This window comes from Brassica rapa, chromosome A04 (assembly GCF_000309985.2).
Source record: "Brassica rapa cultivar Chiifu-401-42 chromosome A04, CAAS_Brap_v3.01, whole genome shotgun sequence".
Lineage (NCBI taxonomy): Eukaryota > Viridiplantae > Streptophyta > Magnoliopsida > Brassicales > Brassicaceae > Brassica > Brassica rapa.
Genome location: NC_024798.2, coordinates 11928282 through 11951437, shown reverse-complemented (window position 1 = coordinate 11951437; position 23156 = coordinate 11928282). Strand labels below are relative to the sequence as shown.

Sequence of the window (23156 nt, the reverse complement as noted above, 5' to 3'; positions counted from 1 at the left end):
ATTGCGTGTGTTCCCAAGACACATAGGAAGCCTTAGACATGATCATCCATGATCAATCACCATCCAAGGGTCGTGCATCACTTCCCTCTTTGTTCCCCATGAAACTGCTTTCCACACCAATCTCCCTTTAAGGCTGCATTGGCCCTTGGGAATGGATTCCGGCCAACTCCCTCCTTTCCTCACCATTTGCGTGTGTTCACAGGCTCCAGATAAGTCTTTGGGTGTTGTCAACAATGATCAAAACCGTTCAGAGGGTCGTTCTCAACTTCCCCCTTGATCTGCCCCAAAACTGTCTCTTTATGGCCTTCACACCACCATGGGTCTTGGATTGGGAATCCGACCAACTCTCTGTATTTTTCTCTGGATTCTTTGTCTTTCTCCTTGTCTTTCTGTCTCAAATCCATTCTCTTGATCACACGCCCAAACACACCAGGAACACTCAAGAGCAATCTCTTGGATCAAATCGGCCAATCCAAGGTTTGTGTCTCTCTTTCTCTCTTGAATTTTCTCTGTGTTTCTCTCTGTGTCAAGTTGAGTAAAAATCGACCAGAATGGCAGAAATGAGAGGGAGAAGACGATTTAAACTGTCCCCAACCGCTTGGGCGAACAGTTACCAACCAATCACATCCCTTCTTCCCAAAACCGTCCCATAACCGCCCCATAACCGCCCATTGGCGGTTTCTCCCCTTTTCTTCCTTTGGCAAATCGATCACTGAGCCTCAGCTCACACTCTGGAAGCTTGCCCACTCCCTGCCCCAAGCCTAAGACCCACTTGGTCGAACCGTCCTGCACCCGGACCATCGGCTCGCCCAGTAACCGTCCCGGACTCGCCCGCACTGATCCGAACCAAAACGCACCGTTCACCGAATGGAGCTGACCTCCAGCTGTTCCCAGCTGAGTGAGCTAGTCCACCAGCTCCTGTGAGCTGGACAGATCATGGTGAACTGAATACCAGCTGAACCGAGCTGATTGAACTCAAACCAACACTCGTCCAGCTGCCTAAACACTCACCCAGCTCCTTTACCCTTGTTTCCATCATATCCTGGTTAAGTCTCAGCTGACTGATGCCCTTAACCTTCATTCAGGACCATGACACGCTTGTCCTTAGGTCATGTGACCTGACTGGTGCGTTTCCTTGCACCGCAGTCCGTCCGGACGATCCTATCCAGGATCGGGGACATGACAAGTCTCCCCCACTTACGAAGGATTCGTCCTCGAATCCAGTGTGTTAACCTCTTGTCTCATGACCAAGGTTCCATCCGACTTTTTTGTACCCAGAACATGGAGCATGCTCGATTGGTTCTTTCTAACCAGTTCGTTGCATCTCCCACCTTGTTCTTTCTCACTGACCATGTCTTGGTCATCATATACACAACAAGTCTTCCCCACTTGATAGATTTTTAACCCAAAATCTTATCAAGTGGTCCATCAAGCACCCATAAAAAGACATGACTTGTGTCACTGACCCAACTCTCCAGGTTGCGTTCCTAGTAGACACCTAGTCTATGTAGAACACTTTAGTTCCATGACTAGATCAAATTCAGTACCTAGGAACATACTGAGTACTCAAGTCTTAGTAGATTCAACCAATCTCCAAGCCCCTCGATGCACCAGCCAAGTCCTAGTGAACATGTTCCAATCTTTAGGCTGCTCACTCTACCATGAGTCCTAACAGATTGTTCTGTTCCCTTAAGTCCTTCCTGGACAATAAGGTTTATGATTCCAGCAATTCATCAATCCTGGGTAAAGGGTACTTGTTCTTCCCAGTCACCCTGTTCAAACCCCTATAATCAATGCACAACCTAAAGCTACCATCCTTTTTTTCTTATCAAATAGGACTGGTGCTCCCCAAGGTGATACACTAGGGTGTATGAACCCCTTCTCAAGCAACTCCTCAAGTTGCTTCTTCAGCTCTGCCATCTGAGCTGGTGCCATTCTATATGGACTTTTAGATAATGGGGCCGTTCCAGGTTCCAATTCAATGATGAATGGGTCAGCCCTATCAGGGGGAATGCCCTGTAGTGCCCCAAACACATCCTGAAATTCCCGAACCAACGGTATACCCTCTGGGTCACAGGCCCCTACAACCTCATCAGTGTAAATGGTAGCCAAAAAGGCCTCACAACCATTTCCAAGCATCCGTTCTACTTGGACTGCTGAAACCACCAAACTACAAGAGGTTGGCTTGATTCCTTGGTACTTAATCGGGGTCCAAACTCGTTCTCAAGTTGCACCCTTCCCCGGTGACAATCTAGAGTTGCCCGATACTTTCCCAACCAGTCCATGCCCAAGATCACTTCATGATGCTTGAGGGGGACAACAATCAGATCTATAGGCATCGGCCTATCCAAGATCACCACAGGGATGTCCTTAACCAGACCGAGTGAGTTCATAACTTGCCCTCCGGCCGCACTCACTCGTTCAGAACCATCCCATGTTCCATACTGGAACAAACCTTTTCCAACCATTCCTGGACTCACAACACTATGTGTAGCTCCAGTATCAAATAATGTGTTTCCACACCACCGATCATTAAGTACTTAGATGAGTAGGATCTTGGTTTGATCACACATTTGGAAAATGTCCCATACCATTCTCCAAAGTATCACACATCTGTGAACGTCCCATACCATTCACAAAAGTGTTGATAGTATACTTCAATCCTCATCATACTAAGATACTTAACATCGTTTTTCTAATTCCTCTTGGAATTGATCCATTACATTCACTCAATCTTAAGGAATCCTACCTTGACTTACACTGAGTCCAAGCTGATCCATCTGATCACAAGCCCACTCATGTACTAGCCATGTAGTGTCTCCCTTAGACTAACATGAACATTGCATATGCTCACTTGTTTTGAACGGCCACCAAGGGATAACATTTACCTCCAAGAGAGTGCTGCACGTTTCTTTCAACCTAAGCCACTCTCTGGTCCATGTTACTTCCCTTGTCCAGGTCGTCCCTACAAGGATATTGCATTGCGTCCATCATCCAATCCGTCTATTATTCCCAAATAACTAGATAAACTAACCTTTATGTTTTCAGGGTCTTGCCGTGGAAGAGTGTATCTTGGCTAAGCCGGCTCATCATGGAACTTCCCCGTTCACAAGCATGAAACCCAAACTTATCTCAACTCTCACTTGGCTCACCACAACTAAGGTTCCAAGTCATCTCAGTTTTCAGAAATAATTTCGGTTTGGAACTTAACATATTTGAGCACTGTCCTCAACAGGATCAAGCATGCTCTGATACCAACTTGTAAGACCCGATCCCGGCCGACCAGGCCGCGGTCGATGCCTCACGTCGCTCGGTCTAGACACTGACCGAACCTCTAAAAATTTTGCCCTTTATTTAAAACACATCGCCCATAGGCGAGGGCTAACTCAGATCTTAGCTCAAGACTACCTTAGTCATTCCCTAGCTTAGATCATTTCAACTTATGCACAGCGGAATAACATCTATCATCCATTGGACTAAATCCAATCTAACACTTGTCTGATCAGATCACCTCAGCCACTGGTCAGTAAACACAACTGCCAGCTGGCTCCAAGGTCGAATCTGAACCTAGACCAAGTCATACAATCAGAGGTTCTGTTCCCCTAAGCCATTCTATCTAGATCTATGCAACATTGACAGATCATACCTGCATAAACTCTTCCCTTGGGTACTTAGTCATTCAGCCAACCATCCCCACAGACATAAGTAACCTTTGGGAAGTCTTCAATCAGCTAAGGACATGCATCTGGCCCTTACCGGTTCATGCACTGTTCCACATCCTTTTGCCTTATCAACTTATGATACCAAGTCCAGCTCATGGACTAATCATACCAAGTCCTCTCATGGACTAACCAGATCAAGTCCTCACAAAGACTAACAATGCCCATCAGATCCTGAGTCAATCAACCAACCACCCCACATGACTCAGAACTGATGAGTCTTCATACTTCCTAATCAGTCATGGAACCATGTCCCACTGAACCTGATTAGTGTTGCTCTTACCACCGGTGCATCCTTTGATCAATCAGATCAGACACCTTGATCCATCATCCAAGGATCAGGTTGTCCATCCTTGCCAATGATCAGACCACACACGGCCTGCCTTACCAACACCAAGGTTGATAACCAGCAATTCCATATGATCAATATCATAAGTGACAATATGTTCCAGCACACAACATATGATCAGATATCCTAACACAAGGATCTGACCCCAATATGCCCTCAGGTGCAATTTCGACCGCAAGCAACCCTGCTCCAAAAATCAATTAACATTCATGACAATTCATGATAAATCATAACTAAGAGAATGGTCCAATCAGATTTCCCAGAACCGGCCTCCATCCCATAGATCTCGGCCAAGACCAGCCAAACCGGCCCAAGGGACCATCTCTAAATCAATCCCTAAAAACTCATTAGGATTCATGATAATTCATGATAAATCTTAACTAAGAGAATGGTCAAGTCAGAATTCCAAGAACCGATCTCGATCCTATGGATCTCGACCTAGAACAGCCCCACCGGCCACATTGACCATCTCGAAATCAATCAGATAAAAATCCCCTAATACCATGATAATTCATGATAATTCACCACTAAGAGGATTCCAAAGTCAGATCGCCATAAATCCATCAGGAAGTAGGAGATCCAGACTTAGCTGCCAAACCAAGGCCATGGAGGGTTCTTCTGAACCGGCCAAGTCATGGTTCAGTGCTACTATGTCTAATCATCAATCTCAATCATAAGAACAATGAATAATATGATTAATAATCATAAAACATAGTAAGGTGTAACTGCTGGACCAGATCAACCCATAGTGTACCAGACTATGTCCAATGGTCTGCAGTCCCCACCTGTTACCTCATCAGGGGCGTCCATGCTCCTCCTAGCACGCCTTCATCAAACCCTTATCACATACTCCCAGTATTGATAAGATCTAACCATGGTTCGTGACCATCATTCCTTCCATGGAACTTCCATGAAACCAGTTTCTACACTGCATCCACCTTCAAGGCTATTCATGCCATTGTGAGTGAAGTCAAGCCTTCCCCCTCCTCTCCTAACCAATTGCGTGTGTTCCCAAGACACATAGGAAGCCTTAGACATGATCATCCATGATCAATCACCATCCAAGGGTCGTGCATCACTTCCCTCTTTGTTCCCCATGAAACTGCTTTCCACACCAATCTCCCTTTAAGGCTGCATTGGCCCTTGGGAATGGATTCCGGCCAACTCCCTCCTTTCCTCACCATTTGCGTGTGTTCACAGGCTCCAGATAAGTCTTTGGGTGTTGTCAACAATGATCAAAACCGTTCAGAGGGTCGTTCTCAACTTCCCCCTTGATCTGCCCCAAAACTGTCTCTTTATGGCCTTCACACCACCATGGGTCTTGGATTGGGAATCCGACCAACTCTCTGTATTTTTCTCTGGATTCTTTGTCTTTCTCCTTGTCTTTCTGTCTCAAATCCATTCTCTTGATCACACGCCCAAACACACCAGGAACACTCAAGAGCAATCTCTTGGATCAAATCGGCCAATCCAAGGTTTGTGTCTCTCTTTCTCTCTTGAATTTTCTCTGTGTTTCTCTCTGTGTCAAGTTGAGTAAAAATCGACCAGAATGGCAGAAATGAGAGGGAGAAGACGATTTAAACTGTCCCCAACCGCTTGGGCGAACAGTTACCAACCAATCACATCCCTTCTTCCCAAAACCGTCCCATAACCGCCCCATAACCGCCCATTGGCGGTTTCTCCCCTTTTCTTCCTTTGGCAAATCGATCACTGAGCCTCAGCTCACACTCTGGAAGCTTGCCCACTCCCTGCCCCAAGCCTAAGACCCACTTGGTCGAACCGTCCTGCACCCGGACCATCGGCTCGCCCAGTAACCGTCCCGGACTCGCCCGCACTGATCCGAACCAAAACGCACCGTTCACCGAATGGAGCTGACCTCCAGCTGTTCCCAGCTGAGTGAGCTAGTCCACCAGCTCCTGTGAGCTGGACAGATCATGGTGAACTGAATACCAGCTGAACCGAGCTGATTGAACTCAAACCAACACTCGTCCAGCTGCCTAAACACTCACCCAGCTCCTTTACCCTTGTTTCCATCATATCCTGGTTAAGTCTCAGCTGACTGATGCCCTTAACCTTCATTCAGGACCATGACACGCTTGTCCTTAGGTCATGTGACCTGACTGGTGCGTTTCCTTGCACCGCAGTCCGTCCGGACGATCCTATCCAGGATCGGGGACATGACAGGGAGCGTTTGAGGTGGTCTTGGTCACGGTTTCTCTTGTTATATATATGATAGATTGTGTAGAGAGATAGACAAGAAGATAAGAAGAACATTTTGCATAACATAAACTTGTATTTTGTTCCTTGGAAAGGGGTAGAGATTCAGACCAAGATAAGCGGTTTAAAGGGTTTTGGGGTTTTGTGTGTACTCTCTTGTAACTTCTGAACTAGTGAATTCTGAGAGATACATCCCGACCAGATGTAGCGACCTTAATTTTTACCGTTCTGTATATACTATGCTTATGTGTTGAAGTTGCATTCACAGAGGATAACCAAAAGCCACTTAAGGTCGCCAACGGTCCCCTTTAATCACATTGAGATCACTCTATGTTATGATTTGTTTTATTTGTAAAAATGCGAAAGCCTGTGTGGTGATACTTTTTTCTTTTAGGCAAGCTTATGGTTTCTTTTTTTTTGGTCTGCCTATACAGACATTAAGTAATGTCTACATGGTTATATAATAAAGAGATTATTATAGTCATGTCTATATGCTAATCCTTTTTTATTAAAAAATGGCGAGTGGGGATCTTTGGGTATGTTTTTTCTTTATCATTATGAATTGTAAATGGTCGATGCTTTGTACTATTGTTGGCCGTCATTTTATTCATATTCTTCGTGAATTGCATAGTATGTCTAAGATTTCTAATTTCGAATTTGTGTAATCGATTTCAAATATATTATAAGCAGAATCATGTTCTCAATCAATGCATATATAATAGACTCGGTGATTATCAGACTATGTATCAGCATGTGAGAATATTCACTTTCTCTTACGTATAAATCGACAAAAAGAAAAAAACAAATGAATCGAATCAAACTCATGTTTTTTGCCTTAAATCACCTGGCACATTCCCAACCGTTCCACACGTAATATTCTTTTAGTCATTCAGAAGAAATGTGCAGTAAATCAAATCAAATGGGGAAAACCTTAAACCGTAATTTAAACCTCATTGCTTACCGGTATACAAGAAGGTAAACCAACCTAGAACGAAGAGCTGGCCCGGCTTTGTACATGTGTTGAATGCACATTTGCACATGACCCATTACAAATTTTTGATTTTTTTCTTAAGTAGAGCTTAATTGTGTGTAAAAATTATATTTTGTTTTGAGAAGTAGGCCTCAAGTTTTCTTGAACTCAGGATCCACTATATTGTTGAGACGGGACTGACAAAGAGTATAGACCATAAATCACAGAAAATAAAACCAAGAATATACAGTCAAGTATATATGAAAGGCACCTAGTAACATATATCAGAGGAGGAAAAGCCAGCAAGCGCAGCTTCACGGTGGCGACCAGTAGAATTACCAGAGAAGCGTGGATGCGGGAACAAGAAAATCACGGCGATGCCAAGAATCAAGAAGAGAGACGGTTCTCCTTGCCTCTCGATTTTCTATGGAAGCATTAATCTTTTTCTATTTCAAGTGTTTGGAAGTCGTTAGAAAGTCTGTTTTACGAAGAAAAAATAATAAAAACCAATACAATTTTTATAAATTAGTAATATTAAAAATACTTTGTTTTATTTTTTTTATCAACGATTTCAAGCAATTTTTAAAAAATATTGTTACTCTATGGTTGGTCACTGCTTGCACATCGATCCAACTTTGATTTTAGTGATGCATTGATCTAATAGCATGTACAATGTAGAGTAGATAAATCTAATTTTATTTGCTTTTTTACAGTAAGAGTAAGTAGAATGAATAGCATTTCTCCTTTAGCGTTTTGAACTTTGTATTTATAGTTGTAATTTGTAAATCATATATATTCTTTAAAATACTAAACTATTTGTATTTATTCTTAGATATTAAAAAGAAATATTTATCATGAAGTTTTCATTTTTATCCTTGGACAAAAATAATTAGAACACTATTGCACAAACCACTCTGCAGTGTTGTTCTTGTGCGACAGAATTCGTGCCGTTTTAAAGGCAACAAAACGAATCAAAGGGGTTTTGAAACACAATGCGTATTGTAAAATGAAAAAGGAAGGGGTGTTCCGAGAATCGAACTCGGGACCTCTCGCACCCGAAGCGAGAATCATACCACTAGACCAAACACCCTTTTTGTCCTACCTGTGTAAAAAACATTATTAATCAACATGTTGGCTGTTGCTATAAGCCCACATAAATCTCAGGGAGCAGAAGGAGACCCGGACATGGCATAGCTGCAATGAAGACTGCAAAACCATCGACTTTGACCTACTTGATTCAACAACATCTTCTCCGACATGCCAAACCAAAGTCTCCACTTTGTCTGTTCCGCAGATCCTTTTCACTATTAATCCGTAAACCCAATCAGCAGTGTTGCTTCCCTTCATTCTTCTCGCCGACATCCTCTTCTTTACCTCTCCAGTCTCCTCATATCTCACTCTCTTCTCTCCTCGTACCTAAATACTTGTCTTCTGCTTGCGAACCAGAACAAGATAAAGACAACGTGTCCTTACTACCCTCTCATAGCGTAAAAAACGATGAAGAAGAGGAGGATGGGTCGGACCGTACACTGGTTTCCACGAGAGAAATTAGAAGAAGCTCTGAAGAAGTGATTGCTGAGAGCTCACCAATGAAGTTGTCGGCGAAGGAGAAGAAAAAGCTCGCTTCTTACGCGCACAGCCTTGGAGACAAGCTGAAATGTCAACTCGTGGGCAAGTCAGGGGTCACGGATTCAGTCGTCTTCTCCGTCCTAGAGACGCTGGAGAAGAACGAGCTCTTAAAGGTATCAACTTTATGAGCCATATGCATGAAACAGACTCTCTTTCTTTGCTCGATGAAACATTTAAGTCTGAACCTGAAACGCTATGTCTGACTGCTGGTTCCATGAATAGGTGAAAATACACAGGACATGCCCTGGAACGCTAGAGGACATGATTCTGCATTTGGAGGAAGCTACTGGTTCTGTAGTAGTCGGGAAAATTGGACGGACTGTAATACTTTATCGTCCTAGTCCCACCAAATTGAGGAGGTAGTTGTATCGTCCTTTTATTATATAGTGGAATATCAGGACTGAATGGACTCGAAACAGTGTCATCTATGGCAAGACTTATCCATTTTCTTTTAATGTTTTTCAAGAATTTCAATCTCAAACATAGTATCAACTGAATGAATAATGCTGATTTCTATGCCTTTTTACTTTTCTTTTTTAGTATATGGTGATTTTCTAAGCTAAGGAGCTTTCACTTTCTCTGCATAGCAGCTAGAAGCCTAGAAGTACACTGTCCCGCTATAGAAGACGTGCAAGGGCTAAGAGAAAACCGAGCCTGAAATAAATTCATGTTATATTTAAGAAGAGCAAAGTATGTCTGTTATACGGTTTGGGTTATATGGCTGTAGCAACCCATTGGAATCCCACTCAAGCCAAATCATCCATTGCTCAGAAGCTTTTTAGTCAATTGAAAACAATGAAAAGAGGAGAGGGAGTTACAGAAATCTATTGTGGAATTCAGGAGAATGATGTAGATTGAGTGAGTGAGTAGTGAGTACCATAAGTACAAGCCCAGCAAGGCAAGGGAAAAGCATCCACTCACTGACAAGCTGGTTTATCTGAGATTTCTTCCAGCCTTCATTTATCAACAACAACAACAGTTTTAGTTTAATCTTTTAACAAAAAAAAAACAACAGTTTTAGTTCTTGTGAATTAGATTTGCTGGTAATAAGATCTTTACAAGGAAAAACTGAGACAGAAAAATAAAAACTTACCAGTGAGGTGCCGAAACCCTTTAGACCATGATTATCCGGGTTTCTTAAGAGAGTTTTTAAAGTTAATGAAGCATTTAATTAAATCAAAATGAAATAAAATATCTGTTACCGATCCTTAATATAGGATTGTGGAGACCGATTATTAAGAGGGTTTTTAACACACGTGTCAGCTTATCATTAAAAGTGCATTTATTTATTTTTTTTCTTTTTTTTTTCTTTTTGTCGTCTCTCTCTTCTCTTGTGGTCTCTGCCGGACGATGATGGCAATAGCTCGGCCAATACCAGCAGCAGGTCTTCGATTCGATCCAACCTCCAGGTGATTCCAAATCTCTTTCTTCTTTCTTGGATACCTCTAAGTTCAATCCAACATCCAAAATCCCAGGTTTGGATTAAAAAAAAGCTTCAATCTTTCATTAGTTCTTCCTAGGCTTTTAAGCAAGTATCTTCAAACTGTAACATATGACTCAATTCTCTGTAAATTCTTCGATTTTAAACACTAATTATTCGATTTACCTCAGAAAGTTGGAGACTTTTGCCATATGGGTATCTTCAAACTTGTGACATATGACTCAATTATCTGTAAATTCTTCGCATTTGAACCACTCTAGTTTTGAGATTTAGCTCTAAAAGTTGGATAGTTTTGGGTTAAGTTCCCAGAGTATGAAAGTTTACATGTTTGGAGTTGTCACAGGTGGGTTTAGTTTGAGGAAGAGGAATCAATTGAGAGGTTTTGGAAAAGGAATCAAGTGTTCACTGAAAGTTCAGCAGCAACAGCCTCCTCCACCATCAAAGTCTTCTCTCTTCGGTAAGTTTCTATTGCTTACAATTGCTTCTACCTTGGATTCCATCTCAATTATATTGTGTTTACAGATTTTTGGAATGTCGTTGTGGGATCACAAAACTATATCATGGATGCATTGGTGGGCCTAATCGTATCACTGGTACACAACTCAACGATTCTCCCTCATACTGACTATTGACTCGTGGCTCTTCCTCTCGTGATTAGTAGTATCTCATTGTACCAGAAATATCCATACCTGGACAAGAAGAAGAAGGAGAAGGTCTAACACTCGTGTTCCTTGGCGATCAAGGCGTTGGTAAAACAAGCATCATCACTTCGTGTACGGTAACTTCAACAACAGTTATCAGGTTCCTAATCTCTCCATCTACATTGATCGATTAAAACACGACACACATGATATTGATACATACGTAACTGTTGGGTCAATATAGTTAGGTGGTTTGACCTTCCAGATTATTTTTTATTTAATGATTGATCGTCTACTTCTTCCAAGTGTTCTATGGTTTTGTGGTGTTTGTTTGTATGTCAAGCATTTACTTGAATGGTTAAAAAAAGTTAATTTTTTTTTAAGAAACCCAAATTAAGAAACTACCATTGTAGCACAAAAATTATGTGATTTTTAACTAAAATCCTTAGCTAAAATTTAATAGTTAAATAGTCATTAAAGTGTACTTAAGAAACTTTATGGGTTTCTAGAGGTAATCATGCTCTTAGTGTCTGGTCGAGGCCCAACTATTAGGAGTCCACAAATGAAACGGCTCCCACTTTTCGCCACGTGGGACTATGATTTAACGTGGGAATTGACATGGCAGTGATCTGTGGACCGTACCTCACAATATCTGCTGAAAATCTCAAAACATAACCTCAGCCTTAAAAAACCACTCACAGACTCATCTAGATGTAATCTTTTGGGTTATTTTATTTATGGTTCCTTAAACTCATTTTCTTTATATCGTCCACGTGGCAAGTCCTCGTCAGCGGGATCACGAGAACCTCAACTTCCCAATCTTTGGTGTTCTCTCTGTCCTTCTATATATCAGCCACTGAAACCGCACTATAGTTGTAGTGGTGGTCAGAGCGTTATAAGCGTGTAGTCGTGAACAAGAAGAAGATAACCAACGATGGCGTCAAGCTCTGCGACTCTGTTCAAAGCCTCACCGGTGAAATCTGACTGGCTCAAAGGACAGAGTCTCCTACTCCGCCAACCTTCCTCCGTCTCGCCTTTCCGCAGCCACGTGGCACCTTCCGCTCTCACCGTCCATGCCGCCTCTGCCTACGCCGACGAGCTCGTCAAAACAGCTGTAATTATATCATATCAAAACTAATATTCTCCTTTTTTTTATTATTCAAAAAAATTATTCTCCTTTTTTTTTTTGAACGTTCGTTCAATCATTTAACGGTTTAGATATTGGTGGCAGAAAACAATCGCGTCTCCGGGACGCGGAATCTTAGCGATGGATGAGTCAAACGCGACTTGCGGGAAGCGTTTAGCGTCAATTGGGCTAGAGAACACGGAGGCTAACCGTCAGGCTTACCGGACACTGCTAGTGTCGGCTCCAGGACTGGGACAGTACATCTCCGGAGCTATCCTGTTCGAGGAAACTCTCTACCAGTCCACCGTAGACGGCAAGAAGATGGTCGACGTTCTCGTCCAGCAGAACATCGTCCCTGGCATCAAAGTCGACAAGGTAATTAATTATAAATATAAACCTTATACGTTTAGGTTCGAGATTCTTTTCGTGAATATTATGATAAATGAGTTTATATTATATTAAATAGGGTTTGGTGCCACTTGTTGGGTCTAACGACGAGTCATGGTGCCAAGGACTTGACGGTTTAGCCTCTCGTACCGCTGCTTACTACCAACAAGGTGCTCGTTTCGCCAAATGGTACGTTTGTATATGTTCTCATTGCATAATAAAAATGTACATGACTTGATTATAATTGGTTGGACACGGAATTACTATTAGGCGTACTGTTGTGAGCATTCCAAATGGACCTTCTGCTTTGGCTGTTAAAGAAGCAGCCTGGGGACTTGCCCGCTACGCCGCTATTTCTCAGGTACAACATATATATTTTTGTAAAACCGTTCTCAGGTACAACATATTGTTGTATGTATTTATAAGTTTTAGCGTTTGCGTTCTCCAGGACAGCGGTCTGGTACCGATTGTGGAGCCGGAGATTATGTTGGACGGAGAACACTGCATTGACAGGACATACGAGGTTGCGGAGAAGGTCTGGTCTGAGGTCTTCTTCTATCTCGCTCAGAACAACGTCATGTTCGAAGGTCATACTTAAAAAATGAACTTTGTTTATAAATGATTAAGCTTGTGGCTTAATTTAAAGCATCTCTCAAGCTTTGTGGATTTTAACAGGTATCCTCCTGAAGCCAAGCATGGTTACTCCTGGTGCTGAGTCCAAAGACAGAGCTACTCCCGAGCAAGTTGCTTCCTACACTCTCAAGCTCCTTCGCAACAGAGTTCCTCCCGCTGTTCCCGGAATCATGGCAAGTTTCTTTCTTTTTTCACCGTTTTAACGTGAAGAAACTATGCTTGAGATTTGATGTTATTTGATCTATCTATGTGTGCAGTTCCTGTCTGGTGGACAGTCCGAGTTGGAGGCGACCTTGAACCTGAACGCAATGAACCAAGGACCGAACCCATGGCACGTGTCCTTCTCCTATGCACGTGCCTTGCAGAACACTTGCTTGAAGACATGGGGAGGCAGAGAAGAGAACGTGAAGGCGGCTCAGGACACTCTCTTGACCAGAGCCAAAGCCAACTCGTTGGCACAGCTTGGGAAATACACAGGGGAAGGTGAGTCCGAGGATGCCAAGGAGGGTATGTTTGTAAAAGGCTACACCTATTAAGCTATTTTGTATGAATGGTTCCGTTGACCAAAACTCAAAACTTGAGCTTGAGCTTGATTTTGGTGTTTGAGTTATTATAATACTCTTCTTATGTGACTAGTTTTGTTTTTTTTCATCGTCGTTAATATGATCGTTTTGTACTCTTTGTACCAACTCGTAAATATGCCTGAGAGGTATTTCCATGGAATGCCTATAAGAGAGTAAACCGGCCAATGAGAGTTGATGTTAACAAGTCTTATAAACCTATCAAACTTGATCATAATACATATATGAGTGTAGTTGACCAACAGGAGTTGATGTATTTATGCATGACTAGCATAGGAGTTAATACTTGGAGAGAACATTGTTATTTGAGTTCAAAAACGTTGCTTAATGACTTTCCTTCCACAGTTCCACTTCATCTATTTATGCTTCCTTTAATCCCTGATTTCATTGATATCTAATGCTTTTTACATTGCACTTTACTGTATATTTACATTATGCTTAGTTTTAGGAAAACAAATCCTTTTTCCTTTTAGCTTAACTCTTCTCTTTCATATTCGTAATATAATCATTGGCTTATGTGATTCGATCATAGAGTACTGCATCGACATAACATTCAATTATAGTAACATACATATTAGATCAATTGGTATATGGTAGAAAACAGAAATAATTCAATACATATTAGATCAATTGGTATATGGTAGAAAACAGAAATAATTCACCACAAATAATGTTATACGCAGTGGCATGGAGAAAAGGTAAATGGCGCAGTTGCGCCTATGAAATATTGAAATAGTTGTTATTTCATTGATAATTAATAAAATTCACGGTTTAAGTGGTCAAATTTGTTCTAATTTCCCCTGTGAAAAAAGTTAAAAGTTTGTGTTGTCCCCTTACTGTTTTTGTTGCTATTTTCTCTTCAGTTTACATGTTTAGTTGTCAAAACTGATTTAATATCTACACTTAATTTCTAAAACATTTCACTTTCACTTTATATTCCTCAAATTATACATTTATTATTTATTTCACTCATTATCTTAAAAATTATGCATATTTCAAATATGAAAACCATTTTTTTGATATATTTGTTATATATAAAATGAAATTTATCACAATGTAATATTAGTTGCAATTTTTTTTCCTGAATTTAGTACGTTCCTGGTAAAACTGTTTGGCTCGCCACTGAGTATATGCAAAAAAAATCTGAAGACATACAACACATGATGATGTTACTCGGATCTTGTTATTGAATATTTAACAATGAAAATGCAACTAGGCAACATACAATTTTAATTTTGTTTCCTAGTTGATTACATTATGAATATGCAACCAATGCTTACATTATGTATATGCAAGAGAAGAGTAAAGCTAAGACGAAAAAGAGATTTGTCTTCTCAAAAATATGCTTTTATTCATTGGTTAGCAATCCAAAACAGATTGGCAACTGGAGATCGAATGATGATTTGGAATGTAGGAGCAAATTCACTGTGTGTTCTTTGTCAGAATGTGATCGAATCAAGAGATCATCTCTTTTTTGAATGTCCCTACTCAGCAGAAGTTTGGTCTAAACTGGCCCGGGGTTTGCTTAGGGGCTCGTTCACCACTTTGTGGTCAGAACTGATGGTACTAATCAAGGATAATAATGGAGGACTACTGAAGAGGTTCCTCCTTCGATACACACTGCAAGTTACTCTCTCATCCCTGTGGCGAGAACGAAACGACAGGAGACATGGACGCCAACCCATCATGGCAGGTCTTTTGGTGAAGATGATTGAGAGGCAAGTCAAAAACAGATGCCTTTCACTGTGACAAATGGGAGATTCGAAGTTCTCAGGAGCTTTAACAATGTGGTTTGCCACAAGATAAGAGATTTGGTTTAAAATTAAGTTTTAGCTTTTTCAAAAAACAGTTTACACTTGTTGTACAAAAGTAGTTTTCTTTTGAATAAATTTAACATATATTCAAAAAAAAACAATTTTATTTATTGCATGTTTTAATCAAATAGCAAAATTTTAAATACTCGTTTTCAAAGAAATACATACAGTTTAATGTCATTTGAAAAAACACAGTTTACGAAATAGATCGGGCCCTCGTAATGGTGATCCAAAATTCAAGGATACGCACCTGCTCAGCCATGCATCCACACAAGCCTCCCATATTTTTCCCATTCTTCTCTCAACATCCAAATACGCAATTTTCAATGTCTGTCTTGAACAATAATAATGGGCTTTCATGCGTTAACCCTACCACTGGTTTGCATGAGTAAATGTGTATGATGTTGTGTGTTTATCAGTTTAGACAGCTGGGATTAGGGTAAACTTTAAATTTGTATTATCAAAATTTGTAAATGAGAATAAATTTAAATATAGTTAATGTTACTAACTAAACACATATGGGGTCATTAACTACAGTTGATTAATGTTTATGGTCTGAGATCAAACAGAGGTTATGAGCTTATAAACCATTTGTGCCTTTTTTTTTTCCGTCAAAGATTGATTTTATAGATATTCAACAACAACTGATACAACACCAACAAAGACCAACAAACACATGATTAATTCGTGGTTAGTTAAGCCGACGGATAAAGAAATATCCTCGGAAACGAGATCCCACGCAGGGGAAGCAAATGCCCAAACGAACCCAACATTAAAGGGCGAGTACAAACTACAAACTTAAGCTAAGCAACTAGGTTTCAAGCTAGCGGTAATACTCTCCGCCGAACAGGTATGGCAGGCATCAAGAGAACCTATGAGACTGTTTAGCGGGATTGCCCTCGGCCAAACCACCGCAAAACCACTTTCTCCTAGAAACAACGAGGACACTCCTCAAGAACCAAGCAACACGAACTCCATAGACCGGCAAGCGAGAACCTCCTTCGATTCAATCACCAAACCCCCGAAAACGGCTTAGTCGAACGCGACTGTTGAACGCCTAGGTATGAAGCCACACAACAAATCTCCACGAGATCTGAACAAACAACTAGGAGCCAAGCCCACCAATCCATAAACAACACGCACAGGCCACAAACGGCAGAAGGATGGATTAGACGGGATCCATAGCAAACTCTAACAACACAACTGAAACCTGTAAATGTGAAGACGTAACCAAAAGCAAGAGGGATATGCAAAATCAACAAAACTACACAGATCTAGACAGAGATTCTTAGACAACAGGTTTTGTAGCTAGACCACACCGTTAACCATAAGATCCGGAGCTTTTATCTAAGAAATCTACACAGATCTGAGAGTATATGTCGATTTGGAAGAAGCACATCACTCACAAAACGAACCCTAAGTCGCACACCGAACTACCACAGAAAGAACTTGAAAGAAAATGAAGATTTGGGACCGGCGCCGGTACTAAACAAGCCACCACACACCGGTCGACCGAGTTGACTCAGAAGGAGAAGCGACGGGAAGGGGGAGACGATAAGAAGGAGAGAGAAAGGTGAACCATTTGTGGCTTTTGACTTTATATTTTGGGTCTTATATTTTTGTTGTTTGTGAAGTTTATGTTTTATCAGCTGCAAGAAAAGAAAAAAAAGGTTGATGGACCGACAAAAGTAGGAAAGGGAGGCGTGATTTTCGGAATGTTACTTATTTCACGTTTGTTCGGTAGAATGGGAAGTCAGTAAATATGGTTGAGTATGTGTATATCTTTCACGAGCATTGTCGAATATATAAAAGAATAAAAAAAATAGAATCACGGTAATGAGAAGGGAAACCCTCTCTCTAGTGGAGAGAGTCTCGGTCTATATCAAAACAAACCCTTGGGCTCCGGACAGCTCAACGGCTAAAAAAGCAGCGGGCCTCGTGCCAGGTGTGAAAAATAGAGAGAGTAAATGAATGAGAAGATGGAAAACAAGAAAAAGGGAACGGCCATTGCTTTTAATGCACGTGGCAGTTTTTTTCAGATTCCCGACAACGTTCCAGGGGTAAAATAGAAATTTCACTCGGTTGGTATCTTTCTTCCACCGCTCTCTCTCGGTTCGGCGAATAGAAAAAGAGAGGCGAGTTGCGGGACCAAATCAATGCCCCCCATTGGTCCCTCTTTTTAGAGAGAGCGAGAAGAAGAAGGCGACGAGGAAGCAGCAGCAGGAAAATGGAGTAGAAGAAGAAGAAGAAGAGTACTGTACTCTGATTCTCTCCTATTATTTCGCGCTCTCGTTAGAGAGATCCACCGAGTTTTCGATATTTCATCGGGGACCTCCTCCCATTTGGCTAAATACTTTGATTTTCTTTATAGATCGAGAGATTGCTATTTTTGGCATTTTATCTCAAAATTAGTTCTCCGTGTGTGTTTTATTAATGCTGTGATTTTATGTGGTGGATGTTTCAGATCAGAGCCTCTGTTGAAACGACATCACTTTAGGGAAGAAGACAACTCTACTCACCACTAGGTACAGAAGCCTCTCTCTCCATGTAAATTCATACACACATTTGCAACAAGATAATAAGATTTAGGGTTTAGTTCTGAGATTTGTGATGTCTATTTTTTTTTTAAATATTCTCACGATTGTTTAATGCCAATTGTGGAGAAAGACTTGTGAATAAAACAATTATTATATTATTAATTCTTTCTTTATGTCTTTTTTTGTTCTGTCTGCTTTTCCGTGTGTAAAGATTACAATCAAAGTACTTAAGATTATGATAGCTTTTCCTTTCTTTTCCATTAAAATAAATGGATGCATTTCAGCAGAGAAGGGTGGACTGTGGGGTCATTTATTACTTAATATTCTCCTATAAAGAAAGAAACTTTGGATGGTGCATGACTTCGTTCTCAAGCATAGTGGGTCACCACTACTCTCTTCTAAGTTAACTCTGTATATCATATACATTCTTATAACAACCTTATCCCTGCTAATAAGTCATCTCTCTTTCGATTTCTGTGGTATACATTTTGAACTCTAGTGATGTATTTGCATTGCAATCCACATCCTCTGACATTCCCAGTTTGCTTTGTTTAACTATTTATATTTTCTCTTCTCTTCCTTAGAGGGATTTTCTAGGCATGCCTCTTGTTTTAACCTCTTGTCTTTGGTTTGGTAAGACGACATGTCTGAGTTTTTTTTCATTTCTTTATGGTTGTGTTAGTTGGACTCTTTTTGGTCTCTTCCCAAAGCTATTTTTGGTTAAAAATATGAATGAAATGTGCAAATAAATCAATGTTAACGTCTGAACTGTTTCAGGAAAGCGAGTTCGAGTTTCCTCTGCTCAAAGACCTTAAAAAAAGTGACCAATGGGAGCGATTGCTGGAGAGGAGCTGAAGAAAATGGACAAGACACAGGTGCATGTAGCCCGCGAAGAGAAGATATTGGTTCTGGTGAGACTCAGACCTCTCAACGACAAAGAGATCTTGGCTAATGAAGCTGCTGATTGGGAATGCATCAACGACACCACCGTCTTGTACAGAAACACTCTGCGTGAAGGCTCCACTTTTCCTTCCGCATACTCATTTGGTAAGAGTTGTACTGTTGTTTTTGTTTACATATCTTCTATGTACTTAAGTCAACTTAACTCTTTTTTCTTTTGACATTTTGATGACAGATAGAGTGTACCGAGGTGAATCTCCAACAAGACAAGTTTATGAGGATGGCCCCAAGGAAGTTGCTCTCTCGGTTGTCAAAGGAATCAACTGTAAGCTTCCTTGATTCTTGTGATGACATAAACATCGATGGCATTAAAAGCTAATAATTATTGGTTCGCAGCTAGTATTTTCGCATATGGTCAGACGAGCAGTGGAAAGACATACACCATGACTGGTATAACTGAGTTTGCTGTCGCTGACATATTTGACTATATATTCAAGGTAACGCTTAAAAAGTTCTTTATTTCCACACACACTACTTTGATTATTTATTCTTTCGGTTCACTAATTGCACGGACGCTGCAGCATGAAGATAGGGCGTTTGTTGTGAAATTTTCGGCTATAGAGATCTACAATGAGGCCATCCGAGATCTTCTCAGCCCGGATAGTCCACCACTGAGGCTGCGTGATGACCCTGAGGTGGAAGATTGTTGCTTCTCCTTATTGCAAGAACTCTTTTTAGTTAATAATCTTTTATGTTTCTGCCATTCAGAAAGGGGCCGTCGTTGAAAAAAACAGAGAGGAAATCCTGAGAGACTGGAACCATTTTAAGGATCTTATCTCAATTTGTGAAGGTAATAACCTCATAAACTCCACCCATTTTCCATTACCACGAACCAGTTGATAGTTATGTATAAACTGCTGTCTGAAAAGAATCTCTTGTCACGTTTCCTTGTTGTACTTGTTGCAGCCCAGCGCAAGATTGGCGAAACCTCATTGAATGAGAGAAGTTCAAGATCTCATCAAATTATCAAACTAGTAAAGCTCTAAATCTACCACTAAGATTCCCCTCTTTTTTGCTTTGTAACTTATCTAAAATTGTTAATTTTTTTTGTAGACAGTTGAAAGCTCTGCTCGGGAGTTCCTAGGAAAAGAGAACTCAACCACGCTCATGGCGAGTGTGGTATGTACTCATCTGCTCTTTATCTACTTTTGGTCCGAAGCTTTGACGAATCATCTTGGTGGTGCTCATTGTTCTTCTGTACAGAATTTCATTGATTTGGCGGGGAGCGAGCGCGCGTCGCAGGCATTATCAGCTGGTGCAAGACTTAAGGAGGGTTGTCATATCAATCGAAGTTTGCTGACTCTAGGAACTGTCATACGCAAACTCAGGTGTGCAAGTGTTACTTTGGTTGATTCTCCCTTTTGTTGTTTTGTAACTTAAATGTGTTTTAATTATAAAGACTGTCAACATGATGCAGCAATGGAAGACAAGGACACATCAACTACAGGGACTCCAAACTCACACGTATTCTTCAGCCGTGTTTGGGGGGGAATGCCAGAACCGCCATAGTCTGCACGCTGAGTCCTGCAAGGAGCCATGTTGAGCAGACCAGAAACACTCTTTTGTTTGCCTGTTGTGCCAAGGAAGTCACCACGAAGGCACAGATCAATGTGGTCATGTCAGACAAGGCTTTGGTGAAGCAACTGCAGCGTGAGCTAGCCAGGCTCGAAAGCGAGCTGAGAAACCCAGCTCCTGCCACCTCAAGTTGCGACTGTGGGGTTGCGCTAAGAAAGAAAGATCTTCAGATACAAAAGGTCTGTGCCCAAAAGTAGTTTCCATAGATACTTTGGCATGAGTTTGGTTGATTTATTCTGATGAAGGTTTGATGTTATGCAGATGGAGAAGCAGCTCGCAGAAATGACCAAACAGCGGGATCTTGCTCAATCTCGGCTTGAAGATTTCATGAAGATGGTTGAACACGATGAGTCTTCGAAGGTATCGTAGTTCAACTGACATATAATCCAATAATTAGATAAATTTTATCGCATTTTTAGCTCAATCCTCTGTTCCTTTTCTTCATTTCTTCCCTCTTACAAAGGCTGGAACTCCACATTTCTGTAATGGTACAAACAAGTGGGAGGATGGTTCAGTGTCAGAGACATCAGTCATTGTCGATCCAGACAGGACTAGTTTCATATCCGATGGCACGTCAATGCCTCAGTCGACTGCAAGAGCTTCTGTTAGGTCTCACTCTGACGAGGATCTGGAGGAGGTATTGTCGCCTGGTGATCAATCAGAAGAATACTGCAAAGAGGTACAATGCATTGAGATGGAAGAATCATCAGCCAGTGACGTTATTAACCACGATGAAGAAAGGACAGTCGCAGAAACACATCTGGAGGTAAACTCTGAAACAGGTCTTGCTCAGAACAGGAATCCATCAAGTGTTAGAAGCGTAAGAATGAGGAAGAGTTGGAGCCGCGGAGAAGGGACAAGTACTCCTCCTGATGCCCTGGAGACTGACTACTACCCTGGAAGACCGGAGGTTCATGATGTTGCGTTGCCTGGATTAGAGTTTGGCTCTGGTATGAAATTGATGAGGAGTGATTCAATGTCTTCTCGCGGAAGCGATTCCACTGAGGCTCACAGCGTTGGAACACCAATGGTGGGAGACGATGGAGGTATCACCAGCATCAGTTCATTTGTCCAAGGGCTCAAGGAAATGGGGAATGCCATTGGTCTGGACAAAGAAGAGGTGTCTGGGACATTGACGAACTGGTCGGAGGAATTTGAGAGAAAGAGGGAACAGATTCTGGAACTTTGGGAGACATGTAACGTCTCGTTGGTGCACAGAACTTACTTCTTCTTGCTCTTCAAGGGAGATCAAGCAGATTCGATATACATAGGAGTAGAGCTAAGAAGACTCTCCTTTATGAAAGAAAGCTTCTCTCAGGGAAACGAAGCCTTTGAAAGAGGACAAACCCTTACAGTAGCTTCAAGGTTAGTTACTGCTTTTTAGCGTTTTGCATCATCAATTAACAGCTAACGTTTTTATTAACCGGTCGTATTGGTTGTGTAGCCTGAAGGCACTTCAGAGGGAGAGACGGATGCTAAGCAAGCTGGTGGGGAAGAGATTCTCTGGAGAAGAAAGGAAGAGGCTTTACGAGAAGTTTGGGATCGATGTGAACTCGAAACGCAGGCGGTTGCAGCTGGCGAACCAGCTGTGGAGTAAACCCAAGGACATAATCCATGTGGTCGATAGTGCAGCAGTTGTAGCGAAGCTGGTTAGGTTCGTGGAGCAAGGAAGAGCTATGAAGGAGATGTTTGGTCTTAGCTTCACGCCTCCGCTTCCGACAAGTCGGAGGTCTCATAGCTGGAGGAAAAGCATGGCAACGCTTTTCTGATAGTGAAACACGTTGGAAGTATGAGGTTGTATTTGTGTAAATCTTCTAGGTGGGTTCTTGGCGTAAGGGGAGCTTCTCTGTTTCTTTTGCTTTTTTAACAGGGGCTTTGATTTGGAAATAGACAAGACTTTATCTGATTCTGATGTTCTGTCTTCATTGGTCAGTCCTTGTAATATCCACTCTTGTCCTATTTTACTGCAACTAAAAACCTCTTCACATGTGCCTAATTCTCAGGGTTGGAATTGATTTTAAAATAGAATCAAAACCAAATCTGACTCAGAACCAAATTTCGTGAACTGGAATCGAGATTTGCTAACTGATCAGTGATACATGAAATTTTTGTGATTGACCGTGTGTTTGTTTAAAAAGGTTTGGACATGTTGAAGATGTTTTTTCTTTGAATGAACGTTAAAAGTTACTCATCAAAAAACCTTTTTTCATCATGTGTTACTGTTTTGTTCTTAAAAAATAAAGAATAAACCTGTGTGCTCTAGTCTAACTTTGGGAGCCAAACCAAATACCTAAGCCATCATCATACTTCCGGTCGCCAAGTCTTTTGATGGTAGAGTCTGTTTCCGATAGTGTTATCGGTGGTCTTGAATGATGATAGAGATGGTGGTAGTTTTAAGCTAAGCTTTAAATGTAAACACATATTTGACTGGAGTTACTCATAAAGATGTCAGAAACCAGTACTGAAAGTGATTAGATTTTCTTGATGTATGTTTCTATAAGATAAAATGTGACTGAGAGAAACGAGCTTAGTGGAAAAATTGTGTTTCTATTTCTGAAAATATAAGAATGGTACAAC

At 41.2% G+C, this 23156-nt stretch overlaps 3 protein-coding genes, 1 long non-coding RNA gene and 1 other non-coding gene across 10 annotated transcripts; 3 read left to right on the top strand and 2 right to left on the bottom strand.

Moving 5' to 3' along the window:
• The first annotated feature begins 6272 nt into the window (after positions 1 to 6272).
• On the top strand, positions 6273 to 9966 carry LOC103864268. Of its 2 annotated transcripts, none has more exons than XM_018658528.2 (3): positions 6273 to 8997; positions 9107 to 9243; positions 9425 to 9966. In XM_018658528.2, exons 1-3 carry the CDS (start codon positions 8455 to 8457, stop codon positions 9432 to 9434), a joined length of 690 nt encoding a protein of 229 aa, XP_018514044.1. In that variant the 5' UTR covers positions 6273 to 8454; the 3' UTR covers positions 9435 to 9966. The 2 variants fall into 2 exon arrangements, with proteins under 2 accessions (XP_018514044.1, XP_018514045.1); XM_018658529.2 differs by having other exon boundaries at positions 6274 to 8997; positions 9475 to 9966.
• TRNAP-CGG lies at positions 8274 to 8345 on the bottom strand. The gene has a single exon. It is a non-coding gene; the product is annotated as a tRNA-Pro (tRNA).
• Positions 9540 to 11036, bottom strand: LOC117133724. The gene is made up of 2 exons (XR_004457710.1): positions 9978 to 11036; positions 9540 to 9838 (listed from the first exon to the last, which is right to left on the bottom strand). It is a non-coding gene; the product is annotated as an uncharacterized LOC117133724 (long non-coding RNA).
• Positions 11037 to 11819: 783 nt separating this feature from the next.
• Positions 11820 to 13801, top strand: LOC103864267 (fructose-bisphosphate aldolase 1, chloroplastic). Its single transcript, XM_009142025.3, has 7 exons — positions 11820 to 12080; positions 12198 to 12467; positions 12559 to 12668; positions 12750 to 12840; positions 12928 to 13066; positions 13155 to 13285; positions 13370 to 13801. Exons 1-7 carry the CDS (start codon positions 11901 to 11903, stop codon positions 13646 to 13648), a joined length of 1200 nt encoding a protein of 399 aa, XP_009140273.1. The 5' UTR covers positions 11820 to 11900; the 3' UTR covers positions 13649 to 13801.
• A 3707-nt stretch (positions 13802 to 17508) lies between these two features.
• Positions 17509 to 22575, top strand: LOC103864266 (kinesin-like protein KIN-7E). 5 transcript variants are annotated; one of them, XM_018658522.2, is made up of 14 exons: positions 17509 to 17759; positions 17972 to 18032; positions 18822 to 19091; positions 19180 to 19269; positions 19341 to 19441; positions 19526 to 19639; positions 19713 to 19794; positions 19911 to 19978; positions 20058 to 20123; positions 20208 to 20332; positions 20422 to 20758; positions 20841 to 20939; positions 21043 to 21944; positions 22024 to 22575. In XM_018658522.2, exons 3-14 carry the CDS (start codon positions 18872 to 18874, stop codon positions 22346 to 22348), a joined length of 2529 nt encoding a protein of 842 aa, XP_018514038.1. In that variant the 5' UTR covers positions 17509 to 17759; positions 17972 to 18032; positions 18822 to 18871; the 3' UTR covers positions 22349 to 22575. The 5 variants fall into 5 exon arrangements, with proteins under 5 accessions (XP_018514038.1, XP_018514039.1, XP_018514041.1 ...); XM_018658523.2 differs by having other exon boundaries at positions 17519 to 17764; XM_033290597.1 differs by lacking the exons at positions 17509 to 17759; positions 17972 to 18032 and adding exons at positions 18506 to 18523; positions 18629 to 18677.
• The last annotated feature ends 581 nt before the right edge of the window (positions 22576 to 23156 follow it).

What these genes read in the sequence shown, in the direction of transcription:
- LOC103864266 (XM_018658522.2), top strand. Translation starts at nt 18,872, where the DNA reads ATGGGAGCGATTGCTGGAGAGGAGCTGAAGAAAATGGACAAGACACAG. An exon ending in GGCTGCGTGATGACCCTGAG is followed by an intron (nt 19,640 to 19,712) that starts GTGGAAGATTGT and finishes TCTGCCATTCAG; the next exon opens with AAAGGGGCCGTCGTTGAAAA. An exon ending in TCTTATCTCAATTTGTGAAG is followed by an intron (nt 19,795 to 19,910) that starts GTAATAACCTCA and finishes TACTTGTTGCAG; the next exon opens with CCCAGCGCAAGATTGGCGAA.
- LOC103864268 (XM_018658528.2), top strand. Translation starts at nt 8,455, where the DNA reads ATGAAGACTGCAAAACCATCGACTTTGACCTACTTGATTCAACAACAT. An exon ending in AGAAGAACGAGCTCTTAAAG is followed by an intron (nt 8,998 to 9,106) that starts GTATCAACTTTA and finishes TTCCATGAATAG; the next exon opens with GTGAAAATACACAGGACATG.
- LOC103864267 (XM_009142025.3), top strand. Translation starts at nt 11,901, where the DNA reads ATGGCGTCAAGCTCTGCGACTCTGTTCAAAGCCTCACCGGTGAAATCT. An exon ending in CTGGCATCAAAGTCGACAAG is followed by an intron (nt 12,468 to 12,558) that starts GTAATTAATTAT and finishes TATATTAAATAG; the next exon opens with GGTTTGGTGCCACTTGTTGG. An exon ending in GAACAACGTCATGTTCGAAG is followed by an intron (nt 13,067 to 13,154) that starts GTCATACTTAAA and finishes GGATTTTAACAG; the next exon opens with GTATCCTCCTGAAGCCAAGC.